The 26993-nt window shown below is 43.8% G+C and overlaps 2 protein-coding genes across 4 annotated transcripts in view; one reads left to right on the top strand and one right to left on the bottom strand.

The window, feature by feature from the left end:
* Nucleotides 1-1061: 1061 nt before the first annotated feature.
* Nucleotides 1062-16938, bottom strand: UBIAD1 (UbiA prenyltransferase domain containing 1). The gene is made up of 2 exons (XM_060014288.1): nt 16105-16938; nt 1062-2181 (listed from the first exon to the last, which is right to left on the bottom strand). Exons 1-2 carry the CDS (start codon nt 16631-16633, stop codon nt 1694-1696), a joined length of 1017 nt encoding a protein of 338 aa, XP_059870271.1. The 5' UTR covers nt 16634-16938; the 3' UTR covers nt 1062-1693.
* A 6176-nt stretch (nt 16939-23114) lies between these two features.
* The window catches only part of MTOR (mechanistic target of rapamycin kinase), a 117701-nt gene continuing 113822 nt past the window's right edge, over nt 23115-26993 (top strand). Inside the window, exons 1-3 of one of the 3 annotated variants that reach the window (XM_060014254.1) lie at nt 23115-23222; nt 25117-25319; nt 26267-26375. In XM_060014254.1, the coding sequence (XP_059870237.1) occupies nt 25158-25319; nt 26267-26375 (271 nt within the window). In that variant the 5' untranslated portion in view covers nt 23115-23222; nt 25117-25157. Of the gene's footprint in view, nt 23223-25029; nt 25320-26266; nt 26376-26993 lie in introns of all 3 variants that reach the window. The other 2 variants (XM_060014246.1, XM_060014262.1) reach the window with 2 other exon arrangements.

Genomic DNA, 26993 nt, shown 5'->3' with positions numbered 1-26993 from the left:
GCAGGGAGCTCTCGGTCCGACGGCCTCAGGGGTGAGCCTTATGTGACAATGGCCTGCTGGGAAGGAGCCCGAAAAGCTTGTCTCTTTGAAGGCAGGACTCCTGTGAGCACTAAAATGCCACTAGCCTAGCATAAAACAAAAATGGTGCTGGGAGAAGACAGACAGGAGAGAGGGCTGTCCTCCTTTTCCTCATTACGGGGCTCTGACCACTATTTGGAGATTCTGAAACTCTACAGACAAACCACCTGTGACTTTACAGGAACTTCTGCAATTTCCAAATATGTTTTTTCCAAGTAAGCTGCCCAATTCTAACTCAAGGAGCCAAATCATAAGTGGCCTGATTTTAAGGATTAAGAGCTAGTTCTGATGTCATTTTCTGCAGGCCAAGACCCTGAAATACCTATCAGAATGGCTATAATCACAACAGAAAAGCATGATGACGATGGTCTCAATCTATTTTGGTCTTGGACCCAATGCAACCAAGCAATTCTAGCCCAGAAGTTATACTTCACAGACACTGAAACAAGAGGCAGCTTTGATCAATGCTGGAATTCCCCCATCCTGGGTACAAACTATCTATCTCTGCACAAGGCAACTGAAGCCTTTGGGAAAAGCCGGGTCAGTATTGTATATCTGTCCTCAAGGAGGAGGATGCAGTGTCCTCACTGATGAGCCTGTCATTTTCGCTGAACAGGGTCAGGACTGTTTGACCATTGGCTTATTCATTCATGGAGGAGCTGCTGTCCTTGGTCTGCTCTTCCTCTGGTTCTGTGGACAGGGGCAACCATCCCTGACTCAGTTGCTAAGCTGCTGCCCAAAGAGCAGGGCTCCACGGATGGGAGACACACAAATGGGGACCTGAAAGAAATGGAGGGCGGGCATAGGGGAGTGCGAGGACACACGATGGGGGCAGGCGAAGAAGCGGCCTTGTGGGCCTTCAGTAGTCGGCAAGGACAGCCAGGGCCTTAACTTCAGAGCGCTGCGAGTTACTGAAAGGGCCGGGAGTCCTTCCTGTCATGCCAGTGGGCTCTACGAGGGGAAACCAGCCGCCCTACCAGTTTCTATCCAAAAGCAGAGTGATTTTCTCAGCTGCCTCCAAGGTGTTATGTTTTTGTTTTTGTTTTTTTCCTTCCAAGCCCTCTGCTCCACTGTCCTGCTGCAGGGTGATCTGATGCTTTTCCTCAACTGTGGCAATAAGTGAAGTGAGGACAAAAGGGTCTGAATCACAATTTAGGCAAAAAGCCTAGAGCCCAGTCGGGCTGTTAATGAGGGACTTTCTCTCTCAAGGTAGCGTAAAACCAGACCAAAAGAGCAGAGGACACTCGGCCCAGTTACTATGGCCCTTTCAGGACAGGAGGCCAGTCTGCGCGGTTCCTTCACCAAGTCTTAGGGCATCGTAGCCCACTAAAAGTGACCTGACATCACCCTCTAGTGGAAATTATAAATAAAACAAGGGCCATGCGTCCAATTTACCTCGTTCTGACACCAGAGTGGTTTCAAGAGTCCCCATAAAACGGAATAAAATAACAAAAACAAAACATTCTCTTTAAGAATGTAATAATAAAAAAAGGTGGGCGTTCACAAGCCATCCTTCAGCCCCTCACCGCCAAATCACCTTCCCTCCTCAGACACTCTGCCTTCAACACATTCTGAGAAAGGGGGGACATGTTGTGGCGTGCGGCTACTGGTCCCCTTAGAGTTTGGGCAGACTGCCTGCCGGTGCCAGAATGATGCTGGAAACGTAGAAGAGGCCCAGCAGAAGGTTGAGTTTGGCAGTCCTCTGGGGCAGTTTGTTGAAAGTCTGGCTTCGGAACTGTCTCTCAAGGGAAAAGGCCATGGGAATGGTGAGCAGGGGCAGCGCCAGGCTGATGCTGCAGTGCACAGCCAGGATGCTGAAGATCAGGTAGGGCAGGAAGAGCAGCGTGTTGTAGAGCACGTAGGAGAGAGTGGGGCCAATGAGGATGGCGAGCGTGACGATGCCAGCCTCCCGGTCGGACTCCATGTCCCTGGTGTTGTTGGAATGGAGGATGGCCTCGGTGCTAAGGGCGAGGGGGATGGCGTAGACCAGCGGGAAGACCGCCAGGGACCCCACCTGGACGGCGTAGGCGAACATCACAGCCAGCGGGCCAAAAGTGATGAGGATGATGAGGTCTCCCAGAGCCAGGTACTTGAATCCAATTCCTAGGCCAGAAAACACAGAGAGCTGCTGTGAGGTCAGGGGCTGGAAACCGCGGCAGTCAAAAGGCAGGCTGCTGTGGCTGCACGGGGCATATTCTTAGGCTGTGAAGCGGGGCAGTGGTTGCACTCCCCTCTCCTCCAGAGCAAAATCTGACTTTTTTCTCCAGTGGCACAGAGGGACAGAGAAGACTAATCGTTTAGCACCCAGTTCAGTCTCAGAGTCATCCCCGAGTTTTCCTTCCTGCTGTCCCCCAACAAAGCCCTGCCACAAAGAGCGGGGGCCTCCCAAACTAGTGGCTACCAGTGGGGAAGAGGGTAGAGGGGCAAAACAGGGGTGGGAAGTGGGAGGTACAAACTACTGGGTGTAAGATGGGCTCAAGGATGTGTTGTACAACACGGGGAATACAGCCAGTATTTTGTAATAAATGTAAGTGGAAGGTAACCTTTAAAAACTGTATAAAAAATTGAAAAAAGTTGAAAAAAAGAAAAAAGAGCAGGGGGTTCCAAGTCACAGACAGTTCAACGGGAGAGCCCGTGAAGGATCTCACAGGTCTTACGGTCCAGGGCTTGCGTTTCTTTCATCCTCCACCAACCCCTGCAAGACACTGCTTCTGTCAGGAATGCCCTGAGATCAGCCCCTCACGGAATATCCACCCCAGCCTCTTACTTTTCAGCCACAACCTCTGGAAGCATCTTCTGGTTCTGAGAATCTCGTTAATCTCAGTGAAAGTTCAGGGTTCCCAAACTCCACACAGAGCAACTTTCACCCACATAATGAGTAAAACAGCAAAGACAGGGAACTTACAACACTGCTTCCCCTCTCTGGTGCCCATGGAGTTACAACACTAAATAATCCCTAACTTTTCCTCCCATACTGCTAATCTACTTCAAATCCTGTCTAATCCCCATCTTTCAAACTGGCCCAGTTTCTCCATCCCCAAATCCACGTCAAAGTCATCTCATGCCTGGAATACGGCAACACCCTCCCAACTGATCCCCCAGCTTCTGTTCTCATAACCACCTCCCCTCCCCATTCCTAATCACATCTCCACAATGCGGCCAAAATGATCCTCTCGAAATACTAAGCTAGTCATGCCCCTCCCCCAACATACACCTGAAAACCCTTCTCAACAAGTTGTCCTCCGGATAAAAGAGCCCCAGATCTTCCACCTAGCTCACCTCTGGCCCTGCCCTGCCTCCCTCCTGCCTGACTTTGAGCCCACCTCCCCTCGCCACACATACTTCTTTCAGTTCCTCAGGGCCTTCAGACACTCCCCCAACCCCGACTCCTTGCCTGGCTAACTTCTACTCATCCTTCAAGACTTTAAAGACCATTCCTCAAGGCAGCCTTCCTCGGCCCTAGACCACATTTGGTTCCCCTTGCAGTGTGCCCCACAGCACCCTGACTTCCACTTTCATAAACTCCATCACACTTCTAGTTTTTTTTTTTTTTTGACCGCACTGTGTGGCATGCGGGATCTTAGTTCCCGACCAGGGATGGAACCCGTGCCCCCTGCAGTGGAAGCTCAGAGTCCTAACCGCTGGACCACCAGGGAATTCCCACACTTCTAATTCTTAATCTCTGTCTCTCCCACTAACCTGTAGGTTTCAACGAGGGCAGGGCCTTGTGTCTGGCCAGTTAACAGCTGGCTCCCCAGTGCTTGACACAAAGGATGAGCTGAACCCAGAGCTACAGTAACAAGCACCTGGAATTTGGAACCAAGGTCATGAAAAATGTCCCACTTGGATTGAAACAGGCAAAGCAGCACGGAAAGGGTGAGAGACACCCACTCAAAGACGTGATCCACACATACATTGCTACGGAAGCTTGGGAAACCTCTGATCTAATCAAGCTACCAAGGCATGGCCTCGGGATCAGAAAATTAAAAAAAAAAACTATTCGGTCATCAATTGCATTTTAAACAGCCTAAAACGATAAGGGACAATGATCTGTAAAAGATCTAAAGGCATGGTAGCCAGAGAACAAGATGCAGCCCAAGTTCACCTCCACACCTAGTGGCTGGGATCCTGTAGTGCTAAATGACCACCCTTGATTCTCTGGAAGGAAGCAGCTCCAGGAAAGGGCATAACAGGCATGGCCCTGTACCCCCAACACACAGCAAACTAATTCTGTACCCCCCAGGCAGTGTTTTGATAAATAATTTGGTTGTGTGAGGACATGCCCTCCAGGAGGAAGGTCCTGAAGCAGCACCTCGGCTCCAATTCTAAATTAGGAAGTCGATGTCTCGTGCGGTAGCTCCCACGTTTAGGCAACTACTGCCCAAGGGAGCTGCCAGGCAGGAATGCTCCCAGCACCAATCCAGCAAGTTTCTCCACCAGCTGTCTGCTCTTCTTCTGCATTTTTTCTCAGATCTCCAAGCAGACTTCGGGGCTCTTGACCTCTGGCAAGAGTACCCAAGAACACCACCTTAGATCGCCTGGCAAAAAACAACGTAAGCAAAGCTTCTTGAGGTTATCTGATACCAGAAAATGACAAAGCCCTTGGGCAGAAAGCCCTGTTTCCTGAGCGTCCGACCCAAGGCTCATGTGCTCCACCTGATTCAGAGATGTGGCCCACCTGGGAGTTTCCTTTTAGGCACTCCCCTCCTCCCAACACCGTTTTCCACATGAGCCAGCACAGTGAAACACTGGGCCAGTTCTCCACACAGCGGCCAGAATGAATTTCTTAACACATAAATCAAAATGTTGGCACCAAAAGGATGTGGAGTAAATGGAACTCTCACGCCTCGCTGGTGGGGAGGTAAAAGCAGTAGAACCACTTCAGAAAACACTTTGGCAGCTTCTCATAAAGTTAAGCATCATCTACCCTATGACCCAGTAATGCGATTCCTAGGCAGTTACCCAAGAAAAATGAAAACAAGTATCCACAGAAGACTTGAACATGAATGTTCAGTCGTAATAGCCAAAATATGGAAATAATCCAAAAGTCACTGAACAGGATAATGGATAAACAAATTGTGGTACGTCCATACAATGGCTACCTCTCAGTGATACAAAGGAACTACTGATACAATGACAACACAACGAAACTCAAAAACAGGCACAAGAATTCATACTGAATGATTCCATTTACATGATGTTCTAGACCACACAACAGTGGTGGCCTCTAGATGGGGTGGGAAGAGTGGGGTTGACAGGGAAAAAGCACAAGGAAGCTTTTGGGGGTGACAGAAATGTTCTGTATTATGGTAGGGGTATGGGTTATACAGCTGTATGTAATTGTCAAAATTCATCAAACTATAACGCTTAAGATCCATGCATTTCACCATACGTCAACTATATATCGATAAAAGTCACGTTAAAAAAACATAAACCAGATTATGTCATTACCCTGCTCAACACATTTCAGTGTCTCCCCATTTGTTCATTCAATAAATATTAAGTACTGACTACTTGCCAGGCACTGTTCTGGGCATGATGGAGAGAACAAAGAGACTAAAATCCCTACCCCCAGGGAGTTTACAGTCTAAAGGGGAAGATAATTAACAAAGTAAGTACTTTATGTGGTTAGAATGTAATATGTGCTATGAAGAAAAAGCAGAGGAGAGCAATAGGGAAAGCACTGTAGGGGAGACACAGGGTGTGTGTGTGATTTTATTTTATTTTTTTCAGCTGCTGCAGAAAAAAATTGTTATTGTTTTGTAATTTTAAATAGGGTAGAAGCTGACATTAGAGCAAATGGGTGTCAGTTAGAAAGCAAATCATACACACAGATGGGGGAAGAGCGTTCTAAACAGAGGAAACAGCATCTCAAAGGACCTGAGGCAGGAGCATGCCTGGCGTGTTCCAGAAACAGCTAGCAGGGCAGTGTGGCTGGAGCATGGTGAAGAGGAGAGCAGGTCAGAGAGTTGTGGGGAATTGCAGGTGGAGCAGATAATGTCAGGCCCTGGGGGTCACTGTAAAGACCCTGGCCTTTACTCTAATGAGGTGGGAGCCACTGGAGAGTTTTGAGCAGGCGACTGACACAGCTGCAGGATTACTCTGGCTGCTGATCTGAGAGCTCTGGGAACGGGACAAGGGTGCATGCACAGAGACGGGTAAAGAATCAGCCGCAATAATTGAGGGAGATGACAGGGGTAGTGGTGGGAAGTGACGAGAAGTGGTCCAGTCCCAAGTGCATGTTAGAAGCGGAATCGCTACAATCCTGCAGCCTGTGGAACGAAAACCACATTCACAGAAAGATAGACAAGATGAAAAGGCAGAGGGCTATGTACCAGATGAAGGAACAAGATAAAACCCCAGAAAAACAACTAAACGAAGTGGAGATAGGCAACCTTCCAGAAAAAGAATTCAGAATAATGATAGTCAAGATGATCCAGGACCTCGGAAAAAGAATGGAGGCAAAGATCGAGAAGGTGCAAGAAATATTTAACAAAGACCTAGAAGAATTAAAGAACAAACAAACAGAGATGAACAATACAATAACTGCAATTAAAAATACACTAGAAGGAATCAATAGCAGAATAACTGAGGCAGAAGAACGGATAAGGGACCTGGAAGACAGAATGATGGAACTTACTGCTGCAGAACAGAATACAGAAAAAAGAATGAAAAGAAATGAAGACAGCCTAAGAGACCTCTGGGACATTAAACGCAACAACATTCACATTATAGGGGTTCCAGAAGGAGAAGAGAGACAGAAAGACCTGAGAAAATATTTGAAGAGATTATAGTCGAAAACTCCCCTAACATGGGAAAGGAAATAGCCACCCAAGTCCAGGAAGCACAGAGTTGCATACAGGATAAACCCAAGGAGAAACATGCTGAGGCACATAGTAATCAAATTGGCAAAAATTAAAGACAAAGAAAAATTATTGAGAGCAGCAAGGGAAAAATGACAAATAACATACAAGAGAACTCCCATAAGGTTAACAGCTGATTTCTCAGAAACTCTACAAGCTAGAAGGGAGTGGCATGACATATTTACAGTGATGAAAGGGAAGAACCTACAACCAAGATTACTCTACCCGGCAAGGATCTCATTCAGATTCGATGGAGAAATCAAAAGCTTTACAGACAAGCAAAAGCTAAAAGAATTCAGCACCACCAAACCAGCTCTACAACAAATGCTACAGGAACTTCTCTAAGTGGGAAACACAAGAGAAGAAAAGGTCCTACAAAAACAAACCCAAAACAATTAAGAAAATGGTAATAGGAACATACATATCGATAATTACCTTAAACGTGAATGGATTAAATGCTCCAACCAAAAGACACAGGCTCGCTGAATGGATACAAAAACAAGACCCATATATATGCTGTCTACAGGAGCACCACTTCAGACCTAGGGACACGTACAGACTGAGGGATGGAAAAAGATATTCCATGCAAATGGAAATCAAAAGAAAGCTGGAGTAACAATACCCATATCAGATAAAATAGAGTTTAAAATAAAGAATGTTACAAGAGACAAGGAAGGACACTACATAATGATCAAGGGATCAATCCAAGAAGAAGATATAACAATTATAAATATATATGCACCCAACATAGGAGCACCTCAATACTTAAGGCAACTGCAAACAGCTATAAAAGAGGAAATCGACAGTAACACAATAATAGTGGGGGACTTTAACACTTCACTTACACCAATGGACAGATCATCCAAACAGAAAATTAGTAAGGAAACACAAGCTTTCAATGACACAATAGACCAGATAGATTTAATTGATATTTATAGGACATTCCATCCAAAAACAGCAGAATACACTTTCTTCTCAAGGGCGCATGGAACATTCTCCAGGATAGATCACATCTTGGATCACAGATCAAGTCTCAGTAAATTTAAGAAAAGTGAAATCATATCAAGCATCTTTTCTGACCACAACGTTATGAGATTAGAAATCAATTACAGGGAAAAAAACGTAAAAAACACAAACACCTGGAGGCTAAACAATACGTTACTAAATAACCAACAGATCCCTGAAGAATTCAAAGAGGAAATCAAAAAATACCTAGACACAAATGGCAATGAAAACAGGATGATCCAAAACCTATGGGATGCAGCAAAAGCAGTTCTAAGAGGGAAGTTTAGAGCAATACAATCCTACCTCAAGAAACAACAAACATCTCAAATAAACAATCTAATCTCACACCTAAAGAAACTAGAGAAAGAAGAACAAACAAAACCCAAAGTTAGTAGAAGGAAAGAAATCATAAAGATCAGAGCAGAAATAAATGAAATAGAAACAAAACAATTGCAAAGATCAATAAAACTAAGAGCTGGTTCTTTGAGAAGATAAACAAAATGGATAAACCATTAGCGAGACTCATCAAGAAAAAGAGGAAGAGGACTCAAATCAATAAAACTAGAAATGAAAAAGGAGAAGTTACAACAGACACCACAGAAATACAAAGCATCCTAAGAAACTACCACTCTCTTAGTAGAGAGACTAAGCAACTCTATGCCAATAAAACGGACAACCTGGAAGAAATGGAGAAATTCTTAGAAAGGTATAACCTTCCAAGACTGAACCAGGAAGAAATAGAAAATATGAACAGACCAATCACAAGTAATGAAATTGAAACTGTGATTAAAAATCTTCCAACAAACAAAAGTCCAGGACCAGATGGCTTCACAGGTGAATTCTATCAAACATTTAGAGAAGAGCTAACATGCATCCTTCTCAAACTCTTCTAAAAAACTGCAGAGGAAGGAACACTCCCAAACTCATTCTATGAGGCCACCATCACCCTGATACCAAAACCAGACAAAGATACTACAAAAAAAGAAAATTACAGACCAATATCACTCATGAATATAGATGCAAAAATCCTCAAAATACTAGCAAACAGAATCCAACAACACATTAAAAGGATCATATGCCATGATGAAGTGGGAGTTATCCCAGGGATGCAAGGATTCTTCAATATATGCAAATCAATCAATGTGAGACACCATATTAACAAACTGAAGAAGAAAAACCATATGATCATCTCAATAGATGCAGAAAAAGCTTTTGACAAAATTCAACACCCATTTATGATAAAAATTCTCCAGAAAGTGGGCAAAGAGGGGACCTACCTCAACATAATAAAGGCCATATATGACAAACGCACAGCAAACATTATTGTCAATGGTGAAAAACTGAAAGCATTTCCTCTAAGATCAGGAACAAGACAAGGATGTCCACTCTACCACTATTATTCAACATAGTGTTGGAAGTCCTAGCCACGGCAATCAGAGAAGAAAAAGAAATAAAAAGAATACAAATTGGAAAAGAAGAAGTAAAACTGTCACTGTTTGCAGATGACATGATACTACACGTAAAGAACCCTAAAGATGCCACCAGAAAACTACTAGAGCTAATGAATGAATTTGGCAAAATTGCAGGATACAAAATTAATGCACAGAAATCTCTTGCGTTCCTACACACTAATGATGAAAAATCTGAAAGAGAAATTAAGGAAACACTCCCATTTACCACTGCAACAAAAAGAATAAAATACCTAGGAATAAACCTACCTAGGGAGAGAAAAGACCTGTATGCAAAAACCTATAAGACACCGATGAAAGAAATTAAAGATGATACCAACAGATGGAGAGATATACCATGTTCTTGGATTGGAAGAATCAATATTGTGAAAATGACTATACTACTCAAAGCAATCTACAGATTCAATGCAATCCCTATCAAATTACCAATGGCATTTTTTACAGAACTGGAACAAAAAAAATCCCAAAATTTGTATGGAGACACAAAAGACCGCGAATAACCAAAGCGGTCTTGAGGGGAAAAAACGGAGCTGGAGGAATCAGACTCCCTGACTTCAGACTATACTACAAAGCTACAGTAATCAAGACAATATGGTACTGGCACAAAAACAGAAACACAGATCAATGGAACAGGATAGAAAGCCCAGAGATAAACCCACACACCTGTGGTTAACTAATTTATGACAAAGGAGGCAAGGATATACAATGGAGAAAACACAGTCTCTTCAATAATTGGTGCTGGGAAAACTGGACAGCTACATGTAAAAGAATGAAATTGGAACACTCCCTAACACCATACACGAAAATAAACTCAAAATGGATTAGAGACCTAAATGTAAGACCGGACACTATAAAACTCTTAGAGGGAAACATAGGAAGAACCCTCTTTGACATAAATCACAGCAAGATCTTTTTTGATCCACCTCCTAGAGCAATGGAAATAAAAACAAAAATAAACAAATGGGACCTAATGAAACTTAAAAGCATTTGCACAGCAAAGGAAACTACAAACAAGACGAAAAGACAACCCTCAGAATGGGAGAAAATTTTTGCAAACGAGTCAACGGACAAAGGATTAATCTCCAAAATATATAAACAGCTCATCCAACTCAATATTAAAAAATCAAACAACCTAATCCAAAAATGGGCAGAAGCCCTAAATAGACATCTCTCCATACAGATGGCCAACAAGCACATGAAAAGCTGCTCAACATCACTGATTATTAGAGAAATGCAAATCAAAACACAATGAGGGATCACCTCACACCAGTTAGAATGGGCATCATCAGAAAATCTACAAACAACAAATGCTGGAGAGGGTGTGGAGAAAAGGGAACCCTCTGGCACTGTTGGTGGGAATGTAAACTGATACAGCCACTATGGAGCAGTATGGAGGTTCCTTAAAAAACTAAAATTAGAGTAAAGCTGTCACTGTTTGCAGATGACATGATACTACACATAGAGAATCCTAAAGATGCTACCAGAAAACTACTAGAGCTAATCAATGAATTTGGTAAAGTAGCAGGATACAAAATTAATGCACAGAAATCTCTGGCATTCCTATATACTAATGACGAAAAATCTGAAAGTGAAATCAAGAAAACACTCCCATTTACCATTGCAACAAAAAGAATAAAATATCTAGGAATAAACCTACCTAAGGAGACAAAAGACCTGTATGCAGAAAATTATAAGACACTGATGAAAGAAATTAAAGATGATACAAATAGATGGAGAGATATACCATGTTCTTGGATTGGAAGAATCAACATTGTGAAAATGACTCTACTACCCAAAGCAATCTATAGATTCAATGCAATCCCTATCAAACTACCACTGGCATTTTTCACAGAACTAGAACAAAAAATTTCGCAATTTGTATGGAAACACAAAAGACCCCGAATAGCCAAAGCAATCTTGAGAACGAAAAAAGGAGCTGGAGGAATCAGGCTTCCTGACTTCAGACTATACTACAAAGCTACAGTAATCAAGACAGTATGGTACTGGCACAAAAACAGAAAGATAGGTCAATGGAACAGGATAGAAAGGCCAGAGATAAACCCACGCACATATGGACACCTTATCTTTGATAAAGGTGGCAGGAATGTACAGTGGAGAAAGGACAGCCTCTTCAATAAGTGGTGCTGGGAAAACTGGACAGGTACATGTAAAAGTATGAGATTAGATCACTCCCTAACACCATACACAAAAATAAGCTCAAAATGGATTAAAGACCTAAATGTAAGGCCAGAAACTATCAAACTCTTAGAGGAAAACATAGGCAGAACACTCTATGACATAAATCACAGAAAGATCCTTTCTGACCCACCTCCTAGAGTAATGGAAATAAAAACAAAAATAAACAAATGGGACCTAATGAAACTTCAAAGCTTTTGCACAGCAAAGGAAACCATAAACAAGACCAAAAGACAACCCTCAGAATGGGAGACAATATTTGCAAATGAAGCAACCGACAAAGGATTAATCTCCAAAATTTACAAGCAGCTCATGCAGCTCAATAACAAAAAAACAAACAACCCAATCCAAAAATGGGCAGAAGACCTAAATAGACATTTCTCCAAAGAAGATATACAGACTGCCAACAAACACATGAAAGAATGTTCAACATCATTAATCATTAGAGAAATGCAAATCAAAACTACAATGAGATATCATCTCACACCAGTCAGAATGGCCATCATCAAAAAATCTAGAAACAATAAATGTTGGAGAGCATGTGGAGAAAAGGGAACACTCTTGCACTGCTGGTGGGAATGTGAATTGGTTCAGCCACTATGGAGAACAGTACGGAGGTTCCTTAAAAAACTACAAATAGAACTACCATATGACCCAGCAATCCCACTACTGGGCATATACCCTGAGAAAACCAAAATTCAAAAAGAGTCATGTACCAAAATGTTCATTGCAGCTCTATTTACAATAGCCCGGAGATGGAAACAACCTAAGTGCCCATCATCGGATGAATGGATAAAGAAGATGTGGCACATATATACAATGGAATATTACTCAGCCATAAAAAGAAACGAAATTGAGTTATCTGTAATGAGGTGGATAGACCTAGAGTCTGTCATACAGAGTGAAGTAAGTCAGAAAGAAAAAGACAAATACCATATGCTAACACATATATATGGAATTTAAGAAAAAAAAATGTCATGAAGAACCTAGGAGTAAGACAGGAATAAAGATGCAGACCTACTGGAGAACGGACTTGAGGTTATGGGGAGGGGGAAGGGTGAGCTGTGACAGGGCAAGAGAGAGTCATGGACATATACACACTAACAAACGTAGTAAGGTAGATAGCTAGTGGGAAGCAGCCGCATGGCACAGGGATATTGGCTCGGTGCTTTGTGACAGCCTGGAGGGGTGGGATAGGGAGGGTGGGAGGGAGGGAGACGCAAGAGGGAAGACATATGGGAATATATGTATATGTATAACTGATTCACTTTGTTATAAAGCAGAAACTAACACACCATTGTAAAGCAATTATACCTCAATAAAGTTGTTAAAAAATAAAAAAAAAAAACTAAAATTAGAATTACCATATGACCCAGCAATCCCACTATTGGGCATATACCCAGAGGAAACCATAATTCAAAAAGACACATGCACCCTAATTGTCATTGCAGCACTATTTACAGTAGCCAGGACATGGAAGCAACCTAAATGCCCATTGACAGACAAATGGTTGAAGAAGATGTGGTACATATATACAATGGAATATTACTCAGTGATAAAAAGGAATGAAATTGGATCATTTGTAGAGACATGGATAGATCTAGAGACTGTCATACACAGTGAAGTAAGTCAGAAAAAGAAGAACAAATATTGTATATTAATGCATATATGTGGAACCTAGGAAAATGGTACAGAAGAACAAATATATATTAATGCATATATGTGGAATCTAGGAAAAGGGTACAGAAGAACAAATATTATATATTAATGCATATATGTGGAACCTAGGAAAATGGTACAGATGAACCGGTTTGCAGGGCAGAAACTGAGACACAGAAGTAGAGGACAAACATATGTACACCAAGGGGAGAAAGCGGCTGGGGGGTGGGGGGGGCATGTGATGAATTGGGAGATTGGGATTGACATGTATACACTAATATGTATTAAATGGATAACTGATAAGAACCTGCTGTATAAAAAAATAAAATTCAAAAAAAAATCTTAAAAAAAAAAAAAAAAGAAGTGGAGTCAACGGGACTTGCTGATGGTCTGGATGCAAGATGTGAGAAAGAAGAGTCAAGGATGATGCCCATGACCTTCAGCCTGAAGAACGAGAAGGATGGAGTTGCCATCGAGTGATATGGGGAAAGCTGAGCGTAGAGCAGATTTCTATGTGAGCAGATGAGGAATTTGGTCTCAGACGTGTCAAGCTTGAGATGCCTGTAACCTCTCAGAGAAGTTACTGAGTAAGAAGTTGGATTTGAGTTTGGGGTTTAGTGGAAAGATCTGGTCTGGAGGTAGAAATTTGTCACCAGCTTAATAGATGGCAATAGAAGACACGAGACGGGCTAAAATCCCTAAGGGAGTAAATGGAGCTAAAGAAGAGAGGTCCAAGGACTAGGCTTGGAGGTTGGGAGTGAGGCGGAACCGGCGGAGACTGAGGCCCTATGAGACAGCGCGATCTAGCCCCTGCCTGCCCCGACAGCTGCATCTCGGTCTTCCTCTTGATCACGCTGGCCTTTCAGCAGATCCTAAATGATGCCAAGTCTTACCCTACTCCAGGACATTTGCATTTGCTGTTCCTTCATCCCTGAAGGACCCAAATCAGACCCCGATTCTGCCCATGGCTGGCTCCTTATCTGTCAAGTCTTAGTTTAAGCGTCACCTTCACAGAGAGGACCTATTCCATCCACCACTACCTGATACATTCATTCTATTTCAGCACCCTGCTGATTTCCCTCAGTGAACTTTTTACAATTGGCTGCCAGGATACCATAGTCTCTTGCTTTTCTTCTTTCTCCTCCAGATGCTCCACTGCAGTTCCCTTTGCCTTCCTTCTACTCTCCCCACCTCTTAATGTTGGAGTGCCCCGGGGCTCACTCTCAGGTCTATCAACACTGCCCCGCTCCGGGATCTCCCCCCAGTCGTACAACTTTATCTACGTGCAAGACTCCCAAATGTCTCTATCTCCAGCTCAGACCTCTTCTCCGAAATCAGACTCATACCCAACTATCAATTTGACACCCCCTTGGAGATCTAATACATTAAGATGTCCAAAGTCAATTTCTCAACTTTCTCTCCACAGGCCTATCTTCAACCTCCTCTCTCTCACTAGGCATCAACACCACTATTCCAGTTACTCAGGACAAAACCTTAGAGTTATGTTTAATTTCTCTGTTTCTCTCCTGCCTCACATCCCAACTATCAGCAAACCCTGTTTACCTTCAAAATAAATTCAGAATCTGACTACGTCCCTCTCCACTACTCCCACCCTGATTCAAGCCACCAGACATCTCTTGCCTGGTTTACTCAACAGCCTCCTTCTGGGTGCTCCTGCTGCTACCCTTACCCCTCTTTATCCATTCTCAGTACCTTAGCCAGAGTGATTCTTTTAAAACATTAAGGCTTACAGCATTTTTGTGCCACCCTGCCCACCCCCCCAACGAACTTCTCTTACTTTTCCTCCTTTTACTCTCTCCCTTATTCACACCCTGGACTCCATGCTATTCCTCCAACTCTTCAGGGACACGCCTACCTTTGGCAACTGCTGTTCCAAGATACTCTTCCTCCAGATATCTGCTCAGGCAACTCCCTCACCTGTCACCTCTTACAATCTTTGTTCACATGTTACCTTCTTTACGAGGCCTACCCTGATCAAACTAGTTAAAGCAGACAGCTGTGTCCTCCTTCCTTGCTCTCCTTCTTTTCCCTATAGCACTTATGTTCTTTTCAGGTACTGTAACCAGGGTACAAATTCATCCTGGCTTACCAGGAACTCTCCTGGTTTCCAAAGCCCCACATCTTAGGAACACTCACTGCTGAGCAAACCAGGATGTTGGTCATCCTACCCATAATTTACTATTTTTATTTTCTGTCTCTCCTCATGATATATAAAATCACTTCCACAAGGGCAGGGACTTGACTGCTGTGTTCACATAGAACAGAGCCTGGCACATAATAGGTGCTCAATAAATAGGGCTTAACCACCAGCCCATCACCACCTTAATCAGCCTGCTGCAAGGGATCACCTAGCAAACTAGCTGAAAATAATCAGGTGTATAATTTGAGCTTTTCAAATTTAATTACACTAAAATTTGAAACTGTGGCATTATAAGGTATGACCAACCAGTGGAAACTAGACACAAAAAATTTCCATATATAAGTTATTCCTAACAACCATAAGCCAAACCAGGAATGCTATCCCCCAAATCCACACGACCCAAACATTATAGATTTCACATAAAGTGGCCTAATTCAGAAAATAACCTTTGAGGACTTCCCTGGTGGTCTAGTGGTTAAGACTCCAGCTTCCACTCCCAGGGGGCACCGGTTGGATCCCGAGCGGGGGGAGTTCCGCAGGCCACACGGTGCGGCCAAAGAAAAAAGAAAATAACCTTTGACACCTCTCCACTAACCCTATAATTCCTATGCAAACCGCAGTTTCCAATACCTGCAACTAAGACCTGCTGCACAGCAAACAGGCCAATTCTTACCTCCTGTGTAGAGAAAGGAGCCAGACAGGCCTCCGAAGTAGATGAGAGCTAAGTGCTCCAGTTTCAGAGGGGACAGGTAGTACAGGCAAGCAGCACAGACACAGCCCAAGGTGTAGAGGAAGACTCCAAACCGGACGACATCCTGGGGCTCCAAGATTCGGTCCACCAGGGTCCTGTCATCACTCTTTTTGTGGTCAATGCCCTTGGAAAAGTCGTAGTAAGTGTTGACCAAGTTGCCAGCCCCGTGCACAGCGAGGACAGCTACGGCACAACCCACCAGTAGCCTGGGATCCAGGACGCCCTGGGATCTGTAGGCCAGGGCACTGCCCAGGGCCACCGGGGTGAGTGAGGCACTGAAGCTCCAGGGCCGCAGGGCCAGAACATAGGAGGCGCACTTCTGCCTCCACGAGCGCTGCGGCGGTCTGTCCTGCTCCGAACAGCCGTTCCCCAGCAGGTCCCTGTCCCCGACCTTGGCCGTCTCTCCTGCCTGGATGTTAACCTTCTCCCCCGGGACCTGCGAGGCCGCCATGGAGAATGCACTTGGGTGAAGTCAATGTTAAACAGTGAGCCAGCCACACACAGCGTCCGCCCTGAGGCGAGGACAGGCGGGGCGGCGGACCTGACCTTCTTCGGTTCCACCCGGGGGCAGGGATAGGGAGGCGGCGGGGCCCGGGGACTGCAGCGAGTGGGCCTGGCACCCCACGAGGCCCGGCGGCACCTCCCCGACCTCCTGTCACCTGGGCGAGGACCGCTTCCAGACGCCCGCCTCGCCCTACAGCCCGAGACTGAACCGCTGCCGCCTCTACGCAGCTGCGGGAGCCACCATCTTGGGCACCCGCCACTGTAGGCCCGCCGGGAAACAGGGACCGGCTGCGCGGGCCTGGGCCGGGGCGGGGTTGAGGGCGGGACCAGGCTGAGGGCGGGGCCGGGGCTTGGGGCGGGGGCGGGGCCGGGACAGTGCAGCGACCCAGCGGTCCAGCCCTTCCTCACCCCGACGGTCCGCGAGTGGCAGTTGCTCCCGCACTTGCTGGAAACAGCCTCACTTAGTATCTCAAGAAGGGCCACGAGTGCGTGTCGCTTTACGACTTACCAAGAGCTTTCTCTCACGGAAATAGGACTCATTCATTTTTTTTCATTCAACATGCATTTATTGAGCGCCTACTGTGTGCAACATTTACTGAACACCTACTATTGCACGCAGCAGTGAATAAAACAGATAAAAATCAGGGAGCACATTGAGGGTGATAAGAAAGGTGTAATTAAACTTCCTTTCCAAATGAGAAAACCGAAGCTCTGAAATGGGAAATGACGATGTCTAGGAAATTATTAGCTTAGCCAAGACATTGAAGCAACCTAAAGGTCCATCAACTGATGAATGGATAAAGATATATGAAAAATGGAATATTACTCAGCCATAAAAAGAATGAAATATTGCCATTTGCAGCAACATGAATGGACCTAGAGAGTATCATACGAAGTGAAGTCAGACAGAGAAAGACAAATATTATATGATATCACATATGGGGAATCTTAAAAATAATACAAATGAACTTTTTTATAAAACAGAAACAGACTCACAGAAACAGAAAACAAACTTATGGTTACCAAGGAGAAAGGGGGGGAGGGGTAAATTAGGAGTATGGGATTAAAAGATACACACTACTATATATAAAATAGATAAATAAGGATTTACTGTACAGCACAGGGAACTATATTCAATATCTTGTAATAACCTATAATGGAAAAGAATCTGAAAAAGAATATATACATATGTATCTGAATCACTTTGCTGTACACCTGAAACTAACACAATATTGTAAATCAACTATAGCTCAATTTAAAAAAAGTAAACTAAAATTTAAAAAAAGAAATTATTAGCTCTGGTAATAATCACAACAGCAATAATTCCCACTTTTTATTATGCATATTCCATATACTGCCCTGACTGTCTTTTTATCTTTCTTCTAATTTATTTACTTATTCATGCACAGAACTGCCCTCCTCCCCACCCACCAGTTGGCCAGCTTTGTATCTCCACTTCCTGCCTTCTGGGAGCTTATGGTCCATATCTGTAGCTTGTTCTGGCTGGAGAGAGCCAATTGTTAAATTTTTAGGAATTTTGTGAGCAGTCATTAAGCAAAGCCATTATTAAAAATTAAATTAGGGCTTCCCCTGGTGGCGCAGTGGTTGAGAGTCCGCCTGCCGATGCAGGGGGCATGGGTTCGTGCCCCGGTCCGGGAGGATCCCACATGCCGCAGAGCGGCTGGGCCCGTGAGCCGTGGCCGCTGAGCCTGCACGTCCGGAGCCTGTGCTCCGCAACGGGAGAGGCCACAACAGTGAGAGGCCCAAGTACTGGAAAAAAAAAAAAAAAAATTCAATTATACAAACCTACGAGTAGATCCATTATATTAAAAGCCAAGGTAACAAATACTCAAAACTCATTACTTCCTAATTATTTCACTACACTTTACCATTTATGCTCTTCAGGTTATTTATGTCTATTTTATCTGCATTGTGGAAATACTACATAATGATGTGCTGCTGCTTATCTCTTCCTACCTGTTCATTCAGTGATATCCGCTGGTGGTTTGAAATCTGCCATGATGGGAGTATTCATACCACACAAATCAGCAAATGCTTCATAATTGTTTTGTACATCATCTGGAATTAAGAAAGTGACAGAGAAAAGTTAATAATGCAGATTAAATTTTTTTTTTTTCTTTGCGTTAGGCGGGCCTCTCACTGCTGTGGCGTCTCCCGTTGCGGAGCACAGGCTCTGGATGCGCAGGCTCAGCGGCCATGGCTCACGGGCCCAGCCGCTCCGCGGCATGTGGGATCTTCCCGGACTGGGGCACGAACCCATGTCCCCTGCATCGGCAGGCGGACTCTCAACCACTGCGCCACCAGGGAAGGCCCAGATTAAATTTTAAGTGTGTCAACTCTGTAGCTGTTTCGTTTTGAGTAGCAGCAAAAATTTGAGGAAATATACTTCCAGTATTAGAATATTATCCAATTCAGCAAAGAAGCCATTCATGTCATTGACGAACTAGCAAAGTTCAATATATCTCGATTGTTTCACTTTCCACCTACTCCTTAACGTAAAAGATAATACTGGGACTTCCCTGATGGTCCAGTGAGTAAGACTCCGCGTTCCCAATGCAGGGGACCCGGGTTTGACCCCTGTTCAGGGAACTAGGTCCTTCATGCATGCTGCAACTAAGCGTTCTCATGCCGTAACTAAAGATCCCGCATGCCACAACGAGGATCCCACAAGCCGCAACTAAGACCCAGCACAGCCTAAATAAATATTTTAAAATATATATATATATTATTTTATTTATTTATTTTTGGCTGCATTGGGTCTTCATTGCTGTGGGCTCTCTCTAGTTGCAGCAAGCGGGGGCCACTCTTCATTGCGGTGTGCAGGCTTCTCATTGCAGTGGCTTCTCTTGTTCTGGAGCACGGGCTCTAGAGCGCAGGCTCAGTAGTTGTGGCGCCCGGGCTTAGTTGCTCCGCAGCATGTGGGATCCTCCTGGACCAGGGCTTGAACCCGTGTCCCTTGCATTGGCAGGTGGATTCTTAACCACTGTGCCACCAGGGAAGCCCATATTTTTTTTTTTTAAAAAAAAGATAATATCAACCAACAGTCATGTTGGAACTACACTCATTGGTCAATGCAACCACACAGAGGCTACACAATATCAAAGAAAGCATACTGTTAGAATCAACTGGCTATATGGAATTTATAATAAAAAGTATCGTGTATTTTATTATTATTTGTAAGTTTTGTGCTACACATTCTTCGTATTAGTGAACGTTATAATACACATATAACATATATGGACACAGGACTGACTACATGATTTTGGTGCCCAGTGCAAAATAAAAATGCAGGAACTCTTGTTCAAAAATCATTAAGAATTTCAAGACAGAGCATTCTGACCTCACAAGTCACACATGATGAAGGAAGCCCAGTATATACATACATGCCGCCCTCCCGTCCCAGGTGATTGTTAAACATTTACAACTCCACCACCCAGCACATACTTGCAATGCTGGCCAAACCTGAATATCCAATGCTGCCGAATCAGACAAGAGGAAGAAGCAGATATATTCAAATCCTGGCTCTACCACTTACCAACTGTATGACCCAATTCCTCTGGACATCAGATTACTCCTATACAAAGTGGGAACAATATGAACTGCCTCATTCATAGAGATGTTCAGGAACAGCAGTGACAGCATTTACTGACTGTTCATATGTGTCATACAGTGTTTTGGGTATTTTACATGTATTAGCATTTAACCCACACAATACCACCTACCGAAGGTGCATTATAATCCTTCTAGTTTTATAAATAAGGAAATAGGTACATAAGTGCTTTCTCATATAGTCAGTAAATGTTGGAGCTAAGTTTCAGATTCGGTTAGTTTTGACTCCAAGATGCTTTTAGCCACTACTCTATAAGGTCCGCCAAAACGCCTGATAGCTTGTAAGTGCTCAATAAATATTAGTTATTATGTTAACATAATGGACAAGAAAGCTCTGGGTAAACTGAAAAGAGACCTATAAATGCACTGATTACTATTCTATCAAACCATCTTTGATTGTTAATTAGAAAACAGGGCCATACCACGTCTTAGGGAGACAAAAACCTCATATATTGCTGGTGGAAATAAAAATTGATACCTCCCTTACAGAGATGAATTTGACAATATCCATCGAATTACACATGCATTTACCCTCTGACCCTATAATCGCATTTTTGGTACTATTTTGTATAGCTGCCAGGGAATAAAATTATATATCTACAAAGGCATTCATTGCAGCATCATTAGTAATAGCATGAATTTGAAAATAACACGTGTCCATCAACAGAGAAATGGAAATATAAATTATGATATATCCATGTGATGGAACACTATGCAGCTATAAGAATAACAAAAGAACAAGGAAGCCTTCTATACAGTAAGAAAGAACTTTAAGATACCATAGAATTAAAAAATAATAAATTTATTTATTTAATTTATTTCTTTTGGCTGCATTGGGTCTTCGTTGCTGCGCGCGGGCTTCCTCTAGTTGCGGCGAGCATGGGCTTCTCATTGCGGTGGCTTCTCTTGCTGCGGAGCACAGGCTCTAGGCACGTGGGCTTCAGTAGTTGCAACACGCGGGCTTCAGTAGCTGTGGCTCGCGGGCTCTAGAGCGCAGGCTCAGTAGCTGTGACGCACGGGCTTAGCTGCTCCGCAGCATGTGGGGTTTTTCCCGGACCAGAGCTTGAACCCATGTCCCCTGCATTGGCAGGCGGATTCTTAACCACTGCGCCACCAGGGAAGCCAAGGTATCCTAGAATTTTAAAAAGTACAGAACAGTGTATATAGTGTAACAAAAGAGGGAAATAAGAATATATATTTATATTTGTCTTTTATTTACATAGAAATGTAAAAAATGTAAAATCTAGAGATACATAAGAACTAAGAAAATAAGTAGTGAAGGGGCAGGGGTGAAGGAAGACTTATAATGATAAGCATAATTTTTAATTATTTTGAGATTTGAATAGTAAATGTATTACATATTCAAAAATGTTTAACGACTAAATATAGAGATGTTGAAAACAAGTGAAAAATATGAAATTCAGAGGAACAATTATTTCACAGAAGAATCAGTGTAAAGATTCTAAATCTAGAGAAATAGTCATGGGACTTCCCTGGCAGTCCAGTGGTTAAGGCTTCACCCTCCAATGCAGGGGGTGTGGGTTTGATCCCCTCAGGGAGCTAAGATCCCACATGCCTCATGGCCAAAAAAAACCAAAACATAAAACAGAAGCAATATTGTAACAAATTCAATAAAGATTTTAAAAATGGTCCACATCAAAAAAAAAAAAAGTAGTCATAACTTCTTTTTCTCTTAAATCTGCCAAAGCGTTTTTTAGCCACAGAACATTACCAAACCTCTTTTATTTGGTAATTTAGTACTTCTGGAAACTCACACCTCTTCAACAAACACTTTTTATTTAATTAAAGTAAAAAAGTAAATGATGGTAATGTGTAAAGAAAAAATATGCCTTCCCCAAATTCCATTACATCTTAGTTGTATATTTTCCCCATGTGAACATAGACACATAGGAAACATATAAATTTTTAATAGGTTATATTATACTTACATGGTATAATTGTGAACCCTTTTCCTTCTTAGCAAATGTTCATCTACATTACGATTATTAATGGCTACCTACATTTTCCTTAATATAACTTACTATATTTTATTTAATCGGACTCCTATTGTGAGGTATTTAGGAATTTTCAGTGCTTATTATAATAAACAGACCGTGATTTTTTTTAAAAAAGAGATGTAGTCAAATTCCATTTTTGCTATTGATTTTCGAAAGGATGTTTTTTAAATGACACTACTTTGAAATTATTTGTTTACGAGCAGCTTATTTAGCTAAAACTTGTCTACGGTTTCTCGCGGATGATCTTGTGAGCTAGATAATTTTGGAAAAGTGGGGAAATCTAAAAACGCTTTCAAATGCGTATTACATTTCACAAAAGAGAAATCGCGGATGCACAAGTAGCGCTAGTCCGAAAATTCCACTTCTTTTGCTCCAGTGATTACAAGGCGCTGGCATCGCTCACACTCTGGTCTCGAAAATTAAATCCGGCGGGGTCGCGAACCTCCGCTTACCGCCTCGTGGTTCCATTCCACGGTACCCAGACAGCGGAATACGCACCTCCACGGCCCAGGTGCAGAGGGGAATTATAGTAGCGATGCACCGGATGTGTGCGTGGAAGTGACTGAAGTCAACTCACGACCGATTGGTTCTCCCGAGTGGACCTAAGCCTCCTTTCGCCTGCCACTGGCCACGGGGTTTGTCTATTTGAACAGTCCCCGCCCCCTTGAGAAGCCGGGTCCCAAAGCCTCACTTCTTCTTAATGCCTATTGGCCGATGTTCCAGTCCATCTTCTTCTTACGCCCGTCGATTGGTCCTTAGGGCTGGGAGCCCGCCTTCCCTCCCGCCCGGCTTAGAGGACAGCGGGGAAGGCGGGTGGTGGGGTCGGCGGCCTGAAGCGGCGGTACGGGTGCTGGCGGCGGCAGCTGAGGCCTTGGCCGAAGCCGCGCGGTGAGTCTGGGACCTGGCACCGACCCCTCCAAGGCGGCGGAATTTCCAGACCCACGGTCAGCCTGGTCCGTGGGGGGGCCCCGGGAAGTCGTCCGTCTGGGACGTGGGGTCCCCTCAGTACTGGCCCCCACGGAGTTGGGCGCCGCCTGAGCCCTGGACCCGCACCCCCGAGGCAACGCCCACCTCCTCCCGAACCCGCAGGAAACCCCCGAACCCTTTAGCCTGTTGTGCGTCTCTGGCGCCACGAAGGCCGGCCCATCAGCTCCTGTATCGCTGGGGCGCCTTTGGGTCTCCTTGCCCATCAGTCACCCCTTCTTCAGAGCCCCCTACAAATTGTCCTCAAAGAGGACCAATGTCAGTGTCAGCCCCTTGCGGTCCACCGTGGAGGCCTCTCAAGGACCCATTCCCCGGAGGTGAGCTCGGTTCCATCCGAGCTTCCCCCGCCCCCACCTGACTTTTAACTTCTGTAAGCCCTCGCCACGACCCTTCGGATTTAACTTCTAGTATTTTAATTGAATTCTCCCTGGAGCAGATGGCCTGTGGGCCTTAGACCTTATAAAGATATGCTGGTTCCTTCCTGAGACTGGAAATTCCTTGCTAGCCTCCCTCCCCCAGACAAGCGCACACACTCTGGTTTTCTCATCTGGAGTCCTTGGGTTTCCTCTCTCCTGAAGGCTGACACTTCCTTCTGCACTCTTCTCGGCACTGGAGTATTTAAAAGCTTTTCAGAACCAATTATTCCCTGTTTTTTTTTTTTTCTCTCTGCATTTCACAAATTCTTTGAAAAATAAGAAATTTTGATTTTCTAATATAATCCGGACATACCTAGGAAAGGTGCATGTGTTACTGCCATAGCAGTCTGCCAGAGCGCTATCATGGCCACTTTATTGTGGTCGCCTGACTATTTGTATTTCCCCCTAGACTGTAAGCTTATTGAGGGAAGGGACAGGGCATAACTGAGGAATGAATGAGTGATCTGAGAAACAAATCAGTCTCTTTTAGAGCACGTTCCAAGTGCTAATGTTCTATAGAACTGTGCTGTCCTATACAATAACCATCAGCCACATGTGGCTTAGAGTACTTGGAATGTGATTGGTCCAAGTTGAGATTGCCCTGAGTGTAAAATGCACACTAGATTTTGGAGACTTAGTACAAAAAAGAGAATAGAAAAATATATCAATAATTTTTATATTGATAACATGTTGAAATGATATTTGGGATGTATTGGGTTAAATAAAATGTATTAATTTTGCCTGTTTCTTTTTACCTTTTCGATATGGCTACAAGGAAATTGAAAGTTATTTTTACATTTGTGGCTTGTATTTCTATTGGGCAGTGCTGCTACAGAATAATAATCAATTTCCCTCTTTAAATTGAACTCCTGGAGGAAAAGGACAGTCTTAGGCATGCTTTATTTTCTCTCTACCTCCCCACCTCTAGTACCTGACTCTGTGCCATGTACGTAGTAGTCATAATGATAATCATAGCTAACAACTATTAAGAACTCACTGTGCACCTGGCACTATTTTAAGCACTTTTTAACTGTTTAGTGTGTTAACTCATTTAATCCTTACATCAGTCCTATGAGTTAGGTGCTGTTATCCTCTTATTACAGTTTAGGAAACAGACATTTTAAGTAACTTTCCTCAAGGTATATAATTTTGGACTGGATTCACACCCAGGTAGTCTGGCAGCACAGCCCATAATTTGACCCTCTCTCCTATGCTGCCTCTTTTAAACATCAGTCATTGTTGAATGAATCAAGTCTCTCTGCATGTTTTTTAGTGAGGTATCCCAACCTTTTTAGGATCCCCAGCCTGACGTGGATAGGGTGAAGATCTGTGCTGAGGAGCTGGGGCCATAAATGAGTTCATCGCCATGGTTTGTTATTCAGAATATTAAAGGAAGCTTCTCTCCGAAGAACCTCAGGGCAAGATGCTTGGAACCGGCCCTGCCGCCGCTGCCACAGCTACCACCGCATCCAGCAATGTGAGCGTCCTGCAGCAGTTTGCCTGCGGCCTGAAGAGCCGGAATGAGGAGACCAGGGCCAAAGCCGCCAAGGAGCTCCAGCACTATGTCACCATGGAGCTCCGAGAGGTTGGGATTGCTGTGGTTCGGGCCGTTCATCATGGAGTGTTGGGGTGACATATACCACCCCTGGTTTAGATGCCTCTTGACAGCTAAGTGAGGATTCGGAAAATGCAGAGATTCCATTTTAGAAAGGCACCGATTTCTCATGTCTGTAGAATGGGCAGGTTCCTTTGCAGTTACACATTTCTGTGGCATTTCCTATGTTGTGATATTTTAGGAGTCGGCTGCTTCTTTTCATTTTTTTTCTTTTTCATGCCACATTCCAGACCTTCCACTCTTTCTGCCTGATAACAGTGGTTGGGATGGGTTTGACGAGTTGGTTGTTTGGGGCTTGCTTGCTTTCTTTTTTTTCCCCCTTAATTTTTATTTATTTATTTATTTTTATTTTTGGCTGTGTTGTGTCTTCATTGCTGTGCACGGGCTTTCTCTAGTTGCCTTGAGCGGGGGCTGCTCTTCCTTGCAGCGTGGGGGCTTCTCATTGCTGTGGCTTCTCTTGTTGCGGAACTCAGGGTCTAGGTACGCAGGCTCAGTAGTTGTGGGTGGCGGGCTTAGTTGCTCCGTGGCATGTGGGATCTTCCCGGACCAGGGCTTGAACCCGTGTCCCCTGCATTGGCAGGCGGATTCTTAACCACTGTGCCACCAGGAAAGTCCTGGGGCTTTCTAAATAGAGACCAGACTTGAGGTCAGGGACAATGTCTTGTTTATTCTTATACCCTTGGTACTAGGTAGAATCTGGGACGGGACATGTCCTGCAGAGGAGTAGATACTCGATAAGTATTTGTTAAATACACCGATGAATTGCTCTTCAGTTTAAAACTATAGAAATAGGCAGTAGCCATGTCATCTTTGGCTGGAACTGTACCTCCTGGCTGCCTCTTGGGTCCTAGTCTTTGGAAGCCACCCCACCACTAGGGAGACATTATAAACTGTTCTGAGCACATCTTCTTTTGTAGATGAGTCAAGAAGAGTCTACTCGCTTCTATGATCAGCTGAACCATCACATTTTTGAACTGGTTTCCAGCTCAGATGCCAATGAGAGGAAAGGTGGCATCTTGGCCATAGGTAAGGACAGAGTTTCCGGTAAGGTGAGAACTGGGAATAAAGGACTCTTCAGCTTTGTGTCTACTGCACCCTGGGTCTGCTTCTTACTGGACACTTAGTTCACATTTGTTTAATGAATTTTAAGGAGCCTTGTGGCTTTCAGTGTACTTATCCAGCTGTTAATTCTAGCAATAGTCCTGGGACATCGACAAAGCAGGTTTTTTCAGATATGGAATCTCAGAACTGTTAAGCGACTTTTCTAGGGCCAGTGTGCCTGAACTGAAACTAGAAGCCTGCTTTCTTTCCACTGCAAAAATGCAGGCTCTGGTTTCTCTGTAGAGCAAAGTTTGGCATAGTGGGCTTACGAATAGAAAAGTAGAGTTGGGCTGCAGTGAATGAAAGGCAGGTAATTTTCAACCTCCAGGGACTGGTCTTCCATCCTGTGAACTATTATTCAGACCCAGTTTGTTTTCCTTTTCTTCTTGGGAAAACAAATTACGTATACTAAAATGAGGTTATTTTGCTTTATATAAGGAGTTCTGGCACAAATATGAAATCTGTTGGTTAAGATGAAAATTATTTGCATCCTTACTGTCTGGAAATTGCAGTCTGCACTTAAAGTAAGAGGAGGGGGTCACT

This window comes from Delphinus delphis, chromosome 1, assembly GCF_949987515.2.
Source record: "Delphinus delphis chromosome 1, mDelDel1.2, whole genome shotgun sequence".
Classification (NCBI taxonomy): Eukaryota; Metazoa; Chordata; class Mammalia; order Artiodactyla; family Delphinidae; genus Delphinus; species Delphinus delphis.
The sequence above is the reverse complement of the archived record's forward strand: the minus strand, read 5'-3'. Positions and strand labels throughout refer to the sequence as shown.